This window comes from Strix uralensis, chromosome Z (genome assembly GCF_047716275.1).
Source record: "Strix uralensis isolate ZFMK-TIS-50842 chromosome Z, bStrUra1, whole genome shotgun sequence".
Classification (NCBI taxonomy): domain Eukaryota; kingdom Metazoa; phylum Chordata; class Aves; order Strigiformes; family Strigidae; genus Strix; species Strix uralensis.
Window position 1 is genome coordinate 90,878,616 of NC_134012.1, and position 14,056 is coordinate 90,892,671.

The 14,056-nt window shown below is 53.7% G+C and overlaps 2 protein-coding genes across 3 annotated transcripts; both read right to left on the reverse strand.

Annotated features, from left to right (window-relative positions):
• Nucleotides 1-10,042: 10,042 nt before the first annotated feature.
• LOC141938006 (avidin-like) lies at nucleotides 10,043-11,950 on the reverse strand. Its single transcript, XM_074856423.1, has 4 exons — nucleotides 11,855-11,950; nucleotides 10,969-11,179; nucleotides 10,393-10,513; nucleotides 10,043-10,324 (listed from the first exon to the last, which is right to left on the reverse strand). The coding sequence occupies exons 1-4, from the start codon at nucleotides 11,924-11,926 to the stop codon at nucleotides 10,291-10,293; spliced, it is 438 nt and encodes a 145-aa protein (XP_074712524.1). The 5' UTR covers nucleotides 11,927-11,950; the 3' UTR covers nucleotides 10,043-10,290.
• Nucleotides 11,951-12,312: 362 nt separating this feature from the next.
• Nucleotides 12,313-13,765, reverse strand: LOC141938005 (avidin-like). 2 transcript variants are annotated; one of them, XM_074856422.1, is made up of 4 exons: nucleotides 13,608-13,765; nucleotides 13,289-13,499; nucleotides 12,741-12,861; nucleotides 12,313-12,461 (listed from the first exon to the last, which is right to left on the reverse strand). In XM_074856422.1, the coding sequence occupies exons 1-4, from the start codon at nucleotides 13,677-13,679 to the stop codon at nucleotides 12,416-12,418; spliced, it is 450 nt and encodes a 149-aa protein (XP_074712523.1). In that variant the 5' UTR covers nucleotides 13,680-13,765; the 3' UTR covers nucleotides 12,313-12,415. The 2 variants fall into 2 exon arrangements, with proteins under 2 accessions (XP_074712523.1, XP_074712522.1); XM_074856421.1 differs by having other exon boundaries at nucleotides 13,289-13,514; nucleotides 13,608-13,712.
• Between the last annotated feature and the right edge of the window lie 291 nt (nucleotides 13,766-14,056).

The following is a 14,056-nucleotide window of genomic DNA, read 5'->3' on the forward strand; positions in this document are numbered from 1 at the left end:
CCCAAGGTCGACCCACATACCTATGTATCCCATGTACAGGGAGGGGTAAGGTGTTTCATGGGATGACGTAATTAGCATGATCATGTTAGCCCTCGTTAGCATATTGAGGGGTGTTAACTTTAATATGCATTTCACGGATAATGAAGCAAAGGACAGATGGTCCTTGAAATTTGTCCAGGTGCCCCACAGCAGAGCTGTCCTGCCTCCACAGGGCTCCCTCCTCCAGCTGCATCCTGTGTTATTGGGGCAGCCTTATCAGCTTCGCCCTCCACACCATCCACCCTGTGACTCATAGTTTTATCTTGGGAGTGTTTGAGGCATTTCTTCAATCAGCCTCAACTTTTGCTTTCTCAGGCTGTTTTTCTTAGTTTCTCACAAGCCTGGTTTCTCATCTCTCACAGCTAAAGAAAGAGTCATCGGCCATTTAAGTGATGTTTCTTGGCAGATTTTACTCACTTGTCTCTTTAGGCTCTGATTCATTCTTTCCACCTTTCCGCTAAACTGTGGTCTCCATGGGGTATGTAGGTCCCACTTGATTCCCGTTATTTTGGATAAGTTCTGCACAACCTCTGCTGTAAAATGAAGTACTCTCTCTGACGACATTCCCAATGGAACTCCAAATCTGGGTAGTATTTCTCTTAATAGGGCTTTTGCTACCTTCCTATCTTTGTTGGTGCAACAGGGAAAAGCTTCAGGCCATCCTGAAAAGGTACGGACTAAAACTAACAGGTACCGATATCCCTCTTGCCAAGGTAGTTCTGAAAAATCTATTTGCCAGTACTCTCCAGGACAATTGCCTCTTTTTGTGGTCCCTAAAGGGGGTCTTCTATATGAATGGGGGTTATTTTGTAATCAGATCTTGCATTTACTTACCACGATTTTAACAATTCCTGTCATCCTCATGGTGAGCACTTGGTTTCTTAAACTATCTACAATAGTTTCTGTCCCCCCAATGTGTTGCGTTATGTTTGTCCTCACAGAATCACAGAATCATCCAGGTTGGAAAAGACCTTGAAGATCATCTAGTCCAACTGTTAGTCAAGCGACACTTGTCTGGCTCCTCAGCACCACCCGGGTGAGAATGAGCTTACAGGAGGGTGATGGGCTCTTCTCCTCTCTCCCCTCTCAGACAGGAGGGTGGCCTGCGCCCGGGAACATCCCTCTTCTAGTTGTTTCATTATGGCTTGCGGTAGTATGACTTGCTTATCTGTAGTTACCCACCACCCTTCAGGATTCCCATGAGCTTTTACTATTTCATCCAATTGATTGTCCTGGCTTTGATATTCAGGTCCCCCTTTAGGTAAGTTTGTTTGTCTGGATGGTATAAAAACTAGGATGCTTTTCTCTGCCACCTCCTTTTCTGCTTTATCTGCTAATTGATTTCCTGTATTGACTGGACTATGTCCAAACTGATGGGCTTTACAATGCGTAATGGTTACTTCTCTTGGTAACTGCACACTTTCTGGTAATTGCTTGATAACATCCTCATACTTGATTGGAGATCCCTATGCTGATAGTAGTCCTCTTTCCTTCCATATTGCTCCGTGGGCGAGTACCACTCCAAATGCATATTTGGAGTCTGTCCAGATGTTAACCCTTTTTCCTTTTGATAGTTCTAATGCCCACTGTAGTGCTACTAGTTCTGTTTTTTGGGCTGATGTGTTTATGACAGCTCTTCGTTTCTGTTTGCTAATATACCTGCTACCATCTGTAAATAATTCCTCCTCAGGGTCTTCTATCAGAGTGTCTTTTAGGTCTTTTTGACTTGATTAGACCTGTTCAATGGTTTGGAGGCAATCATGTAGTAACACTTCTTCTTTTCCAGATACAGGGTCTAGAAACATTGCAGGATTAAGGGCAGTAGTTGTCTTCAGTTCCACATCTTCTTGCCCTAGGAGGACCACTTGGTACTTTAACATCCTCCTTGCAGACAACCAGTGGCCCCCCTGTTGCTCCACTACAGAAACCACTATGTGAGGCATGTAAAAAGTAATTTTCTTTCCCATTATTGATTTCTGGGCTTCTTGAATTAGTAGAACAGTGACAGCCATGGCCCTTAAATACACTGGCCCTCCTTTGCTAATATTATCAAGCAGTTTATAAAAATATCCTATGCTTCTCTTCCAGGATCCCAATCTCTGAGTTAATATTCCCGGAGCTTGATGGAATCTCTTGTGTACAGAGTTTGAAGCGTTTGATTAAATCAGGCCTCAAAACCTTCTTTGGGGTCTGAAAGGCAAATCTGCACTCAGGAATCTAGTGCAATATCTTCTTCGATTCTTTGAGCGTTTCATACAATGGCCTCACAATTAGTCCATAATTAGGAATCCACAGCTCGCACCACCCAGCCATTCCCAAGAAGGCACGTAACTCCCTCATCAGTTGCGGTTCTGGTGTTTGGCAAATTGCTTCCTTCTGTTCCTAGGCTCTGCTGTCCTTATGAAACGGTGAATCCCAGATATAGGACCTGGGTCTTTGCTATCTGTGCTTTCTTCTTGGATACCCAATAGTTGGCTTGTCCTAGAAAGTTTAACAGACTAATAGTTATCTGAATGCACTCATTCTGCGAGGGAGCAGCTATCAGAATGTCATCCCAATATTGAAGGAGAGTTATATTTTCATTCTCCTTTTTCCTTTTTCCTTCTCCTTTTTCCTTTTCTAACTCCTTTGCTAGTTGCTTTCCAAACAAAGAAGGGCTATTTTTGAACCCTTGTGGCAATACAGTCCAAGTGAGTTGTGTCTTCTGGCCTGTACTCAGTCTTTCCAATTCAAACGCAAAAAGTGTCTGACTGTCCAGCTCCAGAGGTATGCAGAAGAAAACATCATTTAAATCCAATACTGTGAACCATTTATCATTTTCTTTGCTCATTGTTAATAGGGTGTAAGGGTTAGCTACTACTGGGTGTGTATCCTGCACTATCTGATTAACGGCCCTAAAATCTTGTACCAATCTGTACTCCTCCGAATGGGGTTTCTTTGCTGGCAAAATGGGAGTATTGTAAATTGATTGACACATTGAATGGCAGCAATTTATATTGCATAAACCTATTAATTAAATTCTCCAATCCCCTTCTTACTTTTAATTTTAAAGATTATTGCTTCTGCCTTGCTGGTCGGGCATTAGGTTTCAGTTGTATTCTTACTGGTTCTGCTGCTCTTGATCTCCCTGGAATATCGGTGGCCCAAACTAACAGTGTGACTACATTTTCAACCTCCGCTGGAATCTCTTCCTCCAACTCCATCTGCTGTAACATAAGAACTTGGGCATCCAGAGCCTTACTCTCTGGAATATGTACCCATATTTGTCCATTCTCAGAAGTTATTCAAGCATCTGATTTACTTAGTACGTCTCTGTCTAGTAGAGGCATCGGACACTCTGGCGTGTAAAGAAATTGATGTGTTAAACACTTTTTACCTATTTTGAATTCCAGGGGTTGGAAAAATGGCCTATTCTCCCCTTTCCTGGTGGCACCAACTACATTCACAGTATCTTGACTAAAAGCTCCTCTACAGGTGTTTAAGACAGAATATGCAGCTCCAGTGTCTACTAGGAAATCTAATTTCTCATTCCAGAGTCATTAATCTCACAGCATGTTCAGCAAAGGTTCCACCAACTCCCTCCCTTCTCAGACATTCCCATTTCCAGTGTCCTTTCCTCTACTTCAGCCCCTTTCTCCGCCTCCGTTGGGGCTCCCGAGGATCATTGCTGCCAGCAGCGAGGCTTGTAATTTTATTCCTTTATGCTTCTCCTTGAGTCTTTCCCTCTTTTTTCTCTCTCATCTCCATTATTGCAAACCTTGTATGTTATTTCTCTCAACTGTGATATGGACATTCCTCCACTTTTTCAGTTAGTTCAGTACATTGACTGCAGTTAATCAGCATAGAAGCTAGTTAGTATGTACACGTTAAAGTTCTCACTTCCTGCTCCTGAGCTGGAAGTGGGCTGGTCTTCATCCTCATTATTGCTACTACGCTGTGATTTCTCTTTTCTTCTTTTTTTCTTCTTTTTTTTTTTTCTTTCTTTTTTTTTTTTCTTTTTTTTTTCTTTTTCATTCTACATTTACCGGATTCCCTTCTGGGACCAACATCTGCACGTCCTTAGTCTCCCCACCATCCTTAACACATTTCTTTTTACATTCTTTTTCCAATTTAATAACTTCTACAACAGTCCTTTTTCTTTCTCTTTTCAGTAACACTTTCTGTCAATACATACATTCCATCAGTGTCATCCATCAACAACCTACATTCTTTTACAAGTTTCATGATCACATCTTAAACAGAAACAAATCAATATATGCAACTTCATCCTTTTTCCCTTCCTGCTGGCAAAACAACATTGATTGTAACATAGTATTATACTTCAAGGTCCCATTCTTTGGCCACCAATGATTACAGTATTTAAATAATTGTTTCCTGGTAAGGGGATCGCTCCTTATATCTTTCCAATGTTTTAATATACGTCCCAGAGGTGACTTTAAAATACCATCCTCAGACCCTTTAGACAATTGACTGGACCCCATATTAGAACAAATCAAACAAGTTACACACACAAACACTACAATATCTAACAAAAACAAACATACAAATTACAGTTACAAGCTTGACAGTAACCAATACTCTGGCTGGCACCCCTTCTGCAGGCAAGCTTTGTTTCTATGGCTGTCACTCCTCATGCAATCAAGCCTTTATTTTTCATCCTGACCCCCTCACATCCCTTATAGCCCGATCCAGCAGGAAACCATTCCCAGGTATATCTTTCAGTAATACTTTAACAAATCCCAGGGAACTTGCTGTGAACTCACCGGACCAGGGGATTGGAGGATCTCCCCAAAAAACCTTCAGTGGCACCAAATTGTCACCAAATCAGGAATAAAACTCCTTAACGTTGGGTTTCACATTAATGAGCAGGCTGGGGACATGAGGGAATCGTTCCACCTAACGTGTCCACCATATGTTGCCTGAGGCAAAACCTACATCACTCTGTTACATACATATGCATTGAATTTCCTGGAACTAGTTATCATAACTACATAGTCATTACAAGTGCAGCTTGGGTCGCTGAGGGGCTTCCAAGGGGTCTTTGGGGGTCCTTAGTGTTCAATAGTGGTTGTTAGTTCTGATTGTTACAGTTCTTGATTACTCATCTACTTCTGACAAGTGTTCTTGAGTACATTCCAAGATAAAATGGCCCAAACAATCCTTGCTGATTAAATTAGTAATGTTCTTTCAAGAGGCCCTAGCATAGTTTCCAGCACAATCTGTCCCATAATACTGTTGGTAACAGAGATGAGACTGACTGGCCTGTTGTTCCGCAGCTCTTCCTTTTTTCCTTTTTTAAAAATGGGGGTTATGTTTCCCCTTTTCCAGTCAGTGGGAACTTCACCAGACTGCCACGACTTCTCAAATATGATGGGTAGTGGCTCAGCCACTTCATCCGCCAGTTCCCTCATGATGCATGGATGCATCTCGTCAGGTCCCACGGACTTGTCACCTTCAGGTCGCTTAAATGGTCTCAAACCTGATCTTCTCCTACAGCGGGCTGTTCTTTATTCTCCCAGTCCCCACCTTTGCCTTCTGCAACTTGGGCAGTGTGGCTGGAGCCCTTCCTGGTGAAGACTGAGGCAAAAAAGTCATTAAGTACCTCAGTGTTCTCCATGTCCCAGGTAAGCAGGGTTCCCGTTTCCATCCGCAGAGGGCCTGCTTTTTCCCTAGTCTTCCTTGGACATACCTATGGAAGCTTTTCTTGTTGCCTTTGTTGACATCCCTGGCCAGATCTAATTCCATCAGGGCTTTGGCTTTCCTAACCTGATCCCTGGACACCCAGACAGTTTCTCTGTATTCCTCCCAGGCTACCTGCCCTTGCTTCCATGTTCTCTAGGCTTCCTTTTTGTGCCTGAGTTTGTCCAGGAGCTCCTTGTTCACCCATGCAGGACTCCTGGTGTTTTTGCCTGACTTCATTTTTGTTGGGATGCATCTCTCCTGAGCTTGGAGGAGGTGATCCTTGAATACTAACCAGCTTTTTTGGGGTCCTCTTCCCTCCAGGGCTTTATCTCATGTTGCTCGGCCAAGAAGAATCCTGAAGAGGCCAAAGTCTGCTCTCCTGAAGTCCAGGGCATTGAGCTTGCTGTGCATCCTCCTTACTGCCCAAAGGATCTTGCGCTCCACCTCCTGGATTGCTGGTGCACTGCACTGTTGTCCCTCCAACCAGGGCCTGTGAACATGAGGCTGCTCCTATCTGTCTATAGAGGCCTCATCTGCTCGGTCTTACTGGTGGGGTGGCCTGTAGCCAATCCCCAGTATAACGTCTCCTGTCCCTGCCCTCCCTTTAATCCTGACCCATCAGCTCTTGGTCGGCTCCTCACCCATCCCCAGGCAGAGCTCCCTGCACTCCAGCTGGTCACTGACACAGAGGGTGACACCCCCTCCTCGTCTCCCCCATCTGTCCTTCCTAAAGAGCCTGTATCCTTCCATTCCAACACTACAGTCATACGGGCCCTCCCACCACGTCTCCATCACACCAGTAAGTGTGTGCATGTCTCTATGTCCTCTTGTCCATTCCCCACTCCAGTTGACAGTGAAGCTGAAGGTGGTCTGGCTCTTCTGGTACATGCAGTGCTGGGACCCCTGCAGCAGTGACCCCTGGATCTCATCCATGGTGGCAGTCACAGCCGTGTGGTAGGAGCCGGCAGTCACCTTTCCCATTCATGGCTGAGATGGCCACGTAGGAGCCCAGGTTGTTGATGCAGCGCCCAGTCAGCACGCGCTGGAGCGAAGGGGACTCAGCACAGGTGCTGTGCCACAGCCCTCCAGCCTGCCTGGGCAGTGGGACGTGTGCCCCACGTGTCTGGGGCTGGCACGGCCCCTCGGCATGGCAGCTGGGACCATGTCATGGGCACTGGCTGGGCCAGCACCTCTCCCTGCCTGGGCAGGGCAGGGCAGATCTGGGGGTGCTGGGTACCCCCCATACCAGGGGGAGGTGACTGACACTACCCCCAGGGACAGCACGGCCCGAGCTGGCAGCCCCCTTGGTCACGCACACTGCACCCTGGCATGGCCTGGCACGGCATGGCACGACACAGCAGGGCACAGCAAGAGCCTGCAGCCCCTCGGGCACAAACAGCGTGTGCTGGGATGGCCGAGCAAAGCACAGCATGGCGGAGTGACAGCAGGTAACCCCCTCAGCCGTGGCCACTGTGTCCCAGGGCGGCTCAGCACAGCACAGCTCGGCATGGCACAGCACGGCACGGCACGGCACGGCACGGCATGGGACAGCATGGCATGGTACAGAACAGCACAGATCAGCATGGCATAGTCAGGTTGTGCAGCTCCACATCCAGTCACCCTGCACCCTGGGGACAGCAGGGCACAGCACAACACGGGGTGGCACGGCAGGAGCAGGCAGGTGCCCCCACTGCTCACCTTTGCCTTGCCGCTGAGCCCGAGCTGGAAGGAGGCAAATAGAAACGCCTTTGCAGCTCAGAGGCAGAGCAGACACGAGCAGTGCGCGAAGCACTGCGAGCAGGTCTGCAGCTGGGTAAAACCCAGAGCTGATGAATGCCCAACGCCCACGGGGAAGCACCCTCAGCCACAGCCCCCCCAGGCAGCTGTGGGCACCCCTGGCACACCACATCCTACCACCCGCCACCCCAAAACCAAGATGCTGGATGAGTCGCAGCATTGCTGGGTGCCCTCATATAGGGACTGGCCTTGCCAACAGCTCTGCCAGCCCATGCCCGCCGCATTCCTCAGCAGCACCGTGGCTGCCTGCCGGGCTTTGCAGACTGCTCAAACTGTGGTCAGCATTGCTGCCTTGCTGGAGCACCCCAGGACCGCTGCAGAGCCTTGGGGAGCCCTGTCCTGGGGAAATGTTGACAGGAAGGCAATGACAAAGCCAGGAGGATGCACGCAGTAAGGCTCAGCAGGACACCCCGTGGCTGAGCTGGCCACGCTTTGGGGTGAGAGCAGAGTCCTGTGGTCCCCCTGCCACCCTCTTTCCTAATTCTCACATTCCTCTAAAGCAGGTAGGAGGCTGCACAGACCAAAGGGCACCATAGCAGAGGGCTGGTGAAAAGGCATTTTGCTCAGAGAGGTGGTAAGGGATCTGAACAAAGCTGCAGAAATTCCAGGGAGGCACCGAGAGGGAAACAGCAGCATCGTTACAGAAGCAGAATATGGACCCAAGGGATTAAAATGTGAAGAGCAAACCACATACAAGTCTGCAATAAGGTGGGCTAAAACACAGAGCAGGTGGAAAACTTGCTAAAGCCCTGGATGCCATTAGCAAAGCTCTTCCATGGCATTCGGGGCAGGAAAACAAGGGGAGCAGCAGGAGGTGGCAGTCCCACCAGCCCACTCCTCCCTTTAGGCTGCTCAAATCCCAGGCACGGTGCCAGCATGGGGTGTGCAGATCCATCTGGGGTTATTTTGCAACTGGACAGCTTGAGAGCCAAGTTTCAGATTCCGACCTGCTGCTGAATTTCCTGAAAATCATTAATTTTGGCTGGAAGTGGTGACTCAGGCAGCACCAGCACTGCTGTGCTGGGTTTGTGTGGCAGAGTTTCTGGTGCACAGGTGGAGGCTACAGTGGCCTTTGTAAGAAGCTTCTCAAAGCTCCCCTGGCTCCAAGTCAGACTCACCCCGGCCAAGGCCGAGCCAATTAGCAATATTGGTTGTGCCTCTGTAATAATGTATTTAACAAGGGCAACCTGAGAGGGGGTTGGGGGGATTTGTGAGGAGGGTTTAGGAGAAGGACACCTGTGGAACACCGAGGTCATTGGAAGGCAGGTGGAAGAACGGGGGGAGCTGTGTCAGAGCAGAGACCCTCCCTGTATCCCGTGGAGAGCTGGCAGGGCCGCCCCCCTGCCACCCATGGAGGTCACCAGAGGAGCAGAGATTTGCCTGTGACCTGTGGAGGACCCCCAGGATACTGTGGGAAGAAGCAGCCCCTGCTCTTGTAGTTCACACTGGGAGGACTGCAACATGTGGTGGTGACCCTCACCAGAGCATCTCGAGAATAATGCATCCCGTAGGGAGGACCCACAACAGAGAAAGTTCATGGAGGACTGTCTTCCGTGAGAGCCATGCCACGTGGAGCAGGGGGAAGAATGCAGAAGAGTGCTTCCCCCCACCTTGCAGGAAGAAGCGATGGGTGACTGCACACCCCATTCACTACCCCGGCACAACTCGGTGAGGAGGTGGAAATATCAGGAATAAAACTGAGTCCAGGAAGAAGGGAGGGGTGGGGGGAGGTGTTTTTATGATATGGTAACACTTCTCACTGTCCCACTCTGTCTGTTAAGTGTTGTTATCCTTAGTGTTTTGAATTAAAGTGATGTCTTTTTTCTTCCCCTACAGAGCCTGTCTTTTGCCTGTGACCACAATGGGTGCGACACCCCTCCCTGTCCTTTTTGCTGGATTTTCTGGATGTCTGCTTTCCAATAAATCACACACATTTCCCTAGGAAGAGTTTTGGGGCTGCACGTGCTGCAGCTACCGGCACTGTGCTGCTGGTACAGAGCAGCTGCCTGGGCTTTGGAGTACCCGGCCTGGGCTTTGGACCACCCCAACACCCCAGGCTCCCAGCTCGTGGCCATGGTCCCCTCTGTGGGGGGTGGGTGCTCAGCCCTCCCCCATACGGGCACCCAGGACCGAGCCCCCAGCCGGAGCAGTAGCTGGAAATGGCGTTTAATGGGAAGACGGGGCAGACTGGGGTGCAGAGATGCAGGGTGAGGCCAGGCGAGCGTGCTGCGTGCCTGCACACAGCCTTCACCCCAACCCCTGGCCGTGGGGCATCCTGCTGCTCCACACCAGGGCTGCTGCTGGGGCCACCCCCCAGGGCCCTGTGGATGCCCCAAACTGGTGCACAGGCAAGAAGGCACCTGCCGAGGCCTGAAGCCATGGTCAGGAAATGGGATGACCCAGCTGCTGTCCCCTCCTTGTCCCCCAGCCCCATCCCTTCCAGCCATGACCCAACCCCACCTCACTCTGCCCACGGCAACAGAGTGGCTTCTGGCACCCCAGGGACACACTGGTCATAGCTCTCTGCCAGGTGGAGAAAGATTTATTTGGTTCCATGTGTGGGGGCAGCAAGTTATGGGAAGGGGGGTCCCTGCCAGCAGGCTGCTGGGAGGCACTGGAAGGCACTGGGAGGAAGCAGAACATGACAAGGGTGCATTGCCCAGCCAGGATGCTGGGAACAGGCAGGAGCCCAGCCCGGGAACCGGGGCAGCAGAGAGCCTCGGCGTTGCAGGCAGGACAGCAGGGTGCAGGCAGCTCCGGTCCCCATCCCCATCACTTGATGCGGGTGAAGACAGAGGTGCCAACCCTGCGGGGAAGCCATATCAGCAGGAGGGGAGGGAGGGCTGTGGGGGAAGAGGGCAGGGTAAGGGCTACCTGGTGGCTTTCCAGGAGTCCCTGCGTGATGGGACCTCTTCCCGCAGAAGCCACGTGGTCTCCAGTGTCTCCTTCCCACGGCTGTCCACGAAGCACTGGCCCACAAAGGCAGTGGTGGAGTCTGGTGGGGTTCAAGCAGGGCAGAGGGACCTCAGAGCCCGTGCCACCAGACAGGGGAACCTGGGCCACCTGATCCTGGCAGACAGACAGACAGATGCCCCCGCCACATGTCCTGGACAGACAGATGGACCTCTCTGCCAGATTGGCCAGAGGAGTCGCTTCCACATTGCCTGCAGAGACAGATGGGCACCACCCCTGCCACGTTCCTTGGACAGACATAGACACCCCGCCACCTCTCCCAGACACTCAGACACCCCTGCCACCCGTGCCAGACAGTCAGCCCTCCCCCACCATGTCCCATGGCAGGAGCAAGTGCATGTGGCCAGTCTGTGGCCACAGCCAGGGTTTCTCTGGGTGCCACAGGGAGTATGGGTGACCAGGCAGGGGAGCACCTCGACCCCAGCATGGGCAGGGATCGCCGGCTGCCCCAGGATGCTGCACCGGGTACAGCTGTACCTGCAAACAGCCACTGCACGGTGAAGCCAAAGGTGGGCTGCCCCTTGGCACTGGGGTGCTGCTGGGCCCCTTGCAGGGGTGACACCAGGATCTGCTTGTTGGTGGCCGCCACAGCAGTGTGGTAGGAGCCCGAGAAGGTCCCAGCTGCATCCAGGGCCCAGAGCGTCATGTTGGAGCCCAGTTCGTTCCTCCACAGACCCTGCAGGTCACACTGGGGACCAGGGGAGATAACTTGGGCAGTGCCAGGTCACAACCCCACTCCAGCCTGCCTGGGCAGTGGGACGTGTACCCCGCGTGTCTGGGGCTGGCACGGCCCCTCCGCACAGCAGCTGGGACTGGTGCCATGGGCACCGGCTGTGCCAGCACCTCTCCCTCCCTGGGCAGGGCAGATCTGGGGGTGCTGCGTACCCCCCATACCAGGGGGAGGTGACCAACACTAGCCCCAGGGACAGCACGGCTGGAGCTGACAGCCCCCTTGGTCACGCATGCTGCACCCTGGCATGGCCTGGCGTGGCACGGCACAGCACAGCAAGAGCCTGCAGCCCCTCAGGCACAAACAGCGTGTGCTGGGATGGCCGAGCACAGCACGGCATGGCGGAGTGACGGCAGGTAACCCCCTCAGCCATGGCCACGGTGTCCCAGGGCGGCAAAGCATGGCACGGAACGGCAAAGCACAGCACAGAACAGCAGAGCGCATAACAGCACGGCACAGCACATCATGGTACAGCACGGCACAGCACATCATGGTACAGCACAGCACAGCACATCAGGACAGAGCACAGACGGCACACCCAGGGCGTGCAGCCCCTCCTCCGGTCACCCTGCGCCCTGGCACGGCCCGGCCCGGCCCGGCAGGAGCGGGCAGCTGCCCCCAGGCTGCCCTTACCTTGCTGGCAGCAGCAGCGCGGGGGCCGAGCAGGGCCAGGCCGAGCAGGAGGCAGCAGCCCAGGCTCCCCATGGCCGTGGCGGCCGTGCGCTGTGCGCGGTGCCCGGACTCTGCCTCTGCTGCCGCCCCGCGCCCGCTCGGCCCCTTTTATGGCGGAGGGGGCTGCAGCCGGGCAGCGGCCGCCCATGCCGGGCCTCCTGCCAAGGTCCAGCCCGGTGGGAGATGGGCCACCAGCCACCGCGCCGGACTGAGCGGGATCCTGCTCCCCCGGGCCAGGCGGGGGTGCCAAGGGCGCACGGCGGGGGGGTGGCGGCCACCACGGAGGAGCCCGGGCCACGGGGGGCTCACGGCAGCGGACACACACCGGGCCTCGGCGGTGGGGACAGGAGAGGCCATGGGATGCCGGGGGGGGGATGGGGCAACGCGGGCGCTGAGCCGTGACACGACAGGAGCCGGGCGGGTGTTTGCAGCAAAGCTTTATTGGGAGAAGCAAGTGTGGGGCAGGAGGGGGGGAGCACACCCGGAGCTGCCACCAGCCCGGGAACCCCCACGCTGTCACCCTCACTCCTTCTGCGAGTGCAGGCGGGTGAAGATGTTGATGCCGACTCTGCGGGGACAGAGAGGGAGGAGACGTAAGGGTGGGAAATGCAGCCTTGGACGGGGCAAACACACGCTCCTGGGGCCGAATGCCCACCCAGCCCCATCTCCCCCCACAGCATTTACACCTTGTTGGGACCCCCGGGGAGGCCGTGTACGAGCACCCCATCCTCGGTCACCCCCACCCTGGCAGCAGCTCTGCGGGGTGCTGAGCACCATGGAGTGGGAGAGCCCCGACCCCTCTGTGGGCACGCAGGGGACCTGTGCAGGGCAGGGACAGGAGACTCACCTCGTGGCTTTCCAGTCATCCTTGATGTTGTCCACACGTGACCGAAGGAGCCACATGGTCTTCAAAACCTCCTTTCCCTCGTCATCCACGAAGCACTGGCCCGTAAAGACAGTGATGGAGTCTGTGGGAACAGGGCAGGAGGTGGAGGGGAGCGTGGCCAGGGCTGCAGGTTAGTGTCAAGCCCCCAGCACAGGGGACAGGAGACCCGGGCTGTCCCTGCCCTCTGGGGACAGCGGTGATGGGGAAAGCAGGCAGGAGGGGTCAGAGGGCCTGGAGTCTCGCCTGGAGATGGGCAGGCAGCAGCAGGCTTCAGCCCCCAGCACATCCTCTGTGCCCTGGGACTGGGAGGTGACACCAGCCAAGGAGCTCCAGGGTCAAGGAGGGGGGAAGGAAACATCAGGGACAGCCCAGGGGATGGGGGAGCACTGGGGACACTGCAGGGTATCATCACGGGTACTGCAGGGAAGGGCAGAAGAGGATCAGGTACAGCACAGGGAGGGCAGGGGAGTTCTGGGGACACAGCAGAAAGGCTGCAAAAGGAGAAGTACCTGAAAATTTCCAGTTGACAGTGAAGCCGAAGGTGGGCTGGCTCTTCTGGTTCGTGCGGTGCTGGGACCCCTGCAGTGGTGACACCTGGATCTCATTATTGGTGGCGGTCACGGCCGTGTGGTAGGAGCCAGCAAATTCACCTTTTCTGTTCAAATCACCGATGGTCATGTTGGAGCCCAGGTCGTTGATCCAGCGCCCGGACAGCATGCACTGGAGCGGAGGGGACTTAGAGTTGGTGCTGCAGAACAGCCCAGGTGCATCCCCGGAGCCACAGTCCCCCTGCCCACCCTGCCCCATGCCTCCCAGACCTGCCGTTACCTTTCTTTCAGAGAGGCCATGAGCCATCAGGGCCAGGCTGAGCACCAGGAGGAAGGGAGTCACTTGCACCATCTCTGCAGCGGGCAGACAGCTGGCGTACCTGGGGATGTGCTCCTCGCAGGGCTCTGGTGATGTGCCTGCTCTCTCGCCTTTTTATTGCTGCCAGGGCTGTGGGTTACAGCTCATGCCAGGACATTGTGCAATCTGGGTGGTTCCAAATTTGCAGTTGTCAGCTGTATGAGAGGGTGCTTGCAGGCAGATATTCCCAGAAGCGCCTGCTGAAACTGTCCCTCCTTACTCACACTTCCCTGGCACCTCGTGGGGAGGCCCCGGCTCCCGCAGGTTGGTGACGGCCAGGACAGATGTTCAGCTGGGGAAAACCCCTCTTGGAGGCTGTTGTCCCTTCTGCCACACATTTGTCACCCCACTGCTGTGGCTGGGGTGCATAG

What these genes read in the sequence shown, in the direction of transcription:
- LOC141938006 (XM_074856423.1), bottom strand. Translation starts at nt 11,926, where the DNA reads ATGGGGAGCCTGGGCTGCTGCCTCCTGCTCGGCCTGGCCCTGCTCGGC. An exon ending in CGTGCAGTGGCTGTTTGCAG is followed by an intron (nt 10,514 to 10,968) that starts GTACAGCTGTAC and finishes GAACCCCACCAG; the next exon opens with ACTCCACCACTGCCTTTGTG. An exon ending in GACTCCTGGAAAGCCACCAG is followed by an intron (nt 10,325 to 10,392) that starts GTAGCCCTTACC and finishes GCTTCCCCGCAG; the next exon opens with GGTTGGCACCTCTGTCTTCA.
- LOC141938005 (XM_074856421.1), bottom strand. Translation starts at nt 13,679, where the DNA reads ATGGTGCAAGTGACTCCCTTCCTCCTGGTGCTCAGCCTGGCCCTGATG. An exon ending in ATGGCCTCTCTGAAAGAAAG is followed by an intron (nt 13,515 to 13,607) that starts GTAACGGCAGGT and finishes ACCAACTCTAAG; the next exon opens with TCCCCTCCGCTCCAGTGCAT. An exon ending in TGTCAACTGGAAATTTTCAG is followed by an intron (nt 12,862 to 13,288) that starts GTACTTCTCCTT and finishes CTGTTCCCACAG; the next exon opens with ACTCCATCACTGTCTTTACG.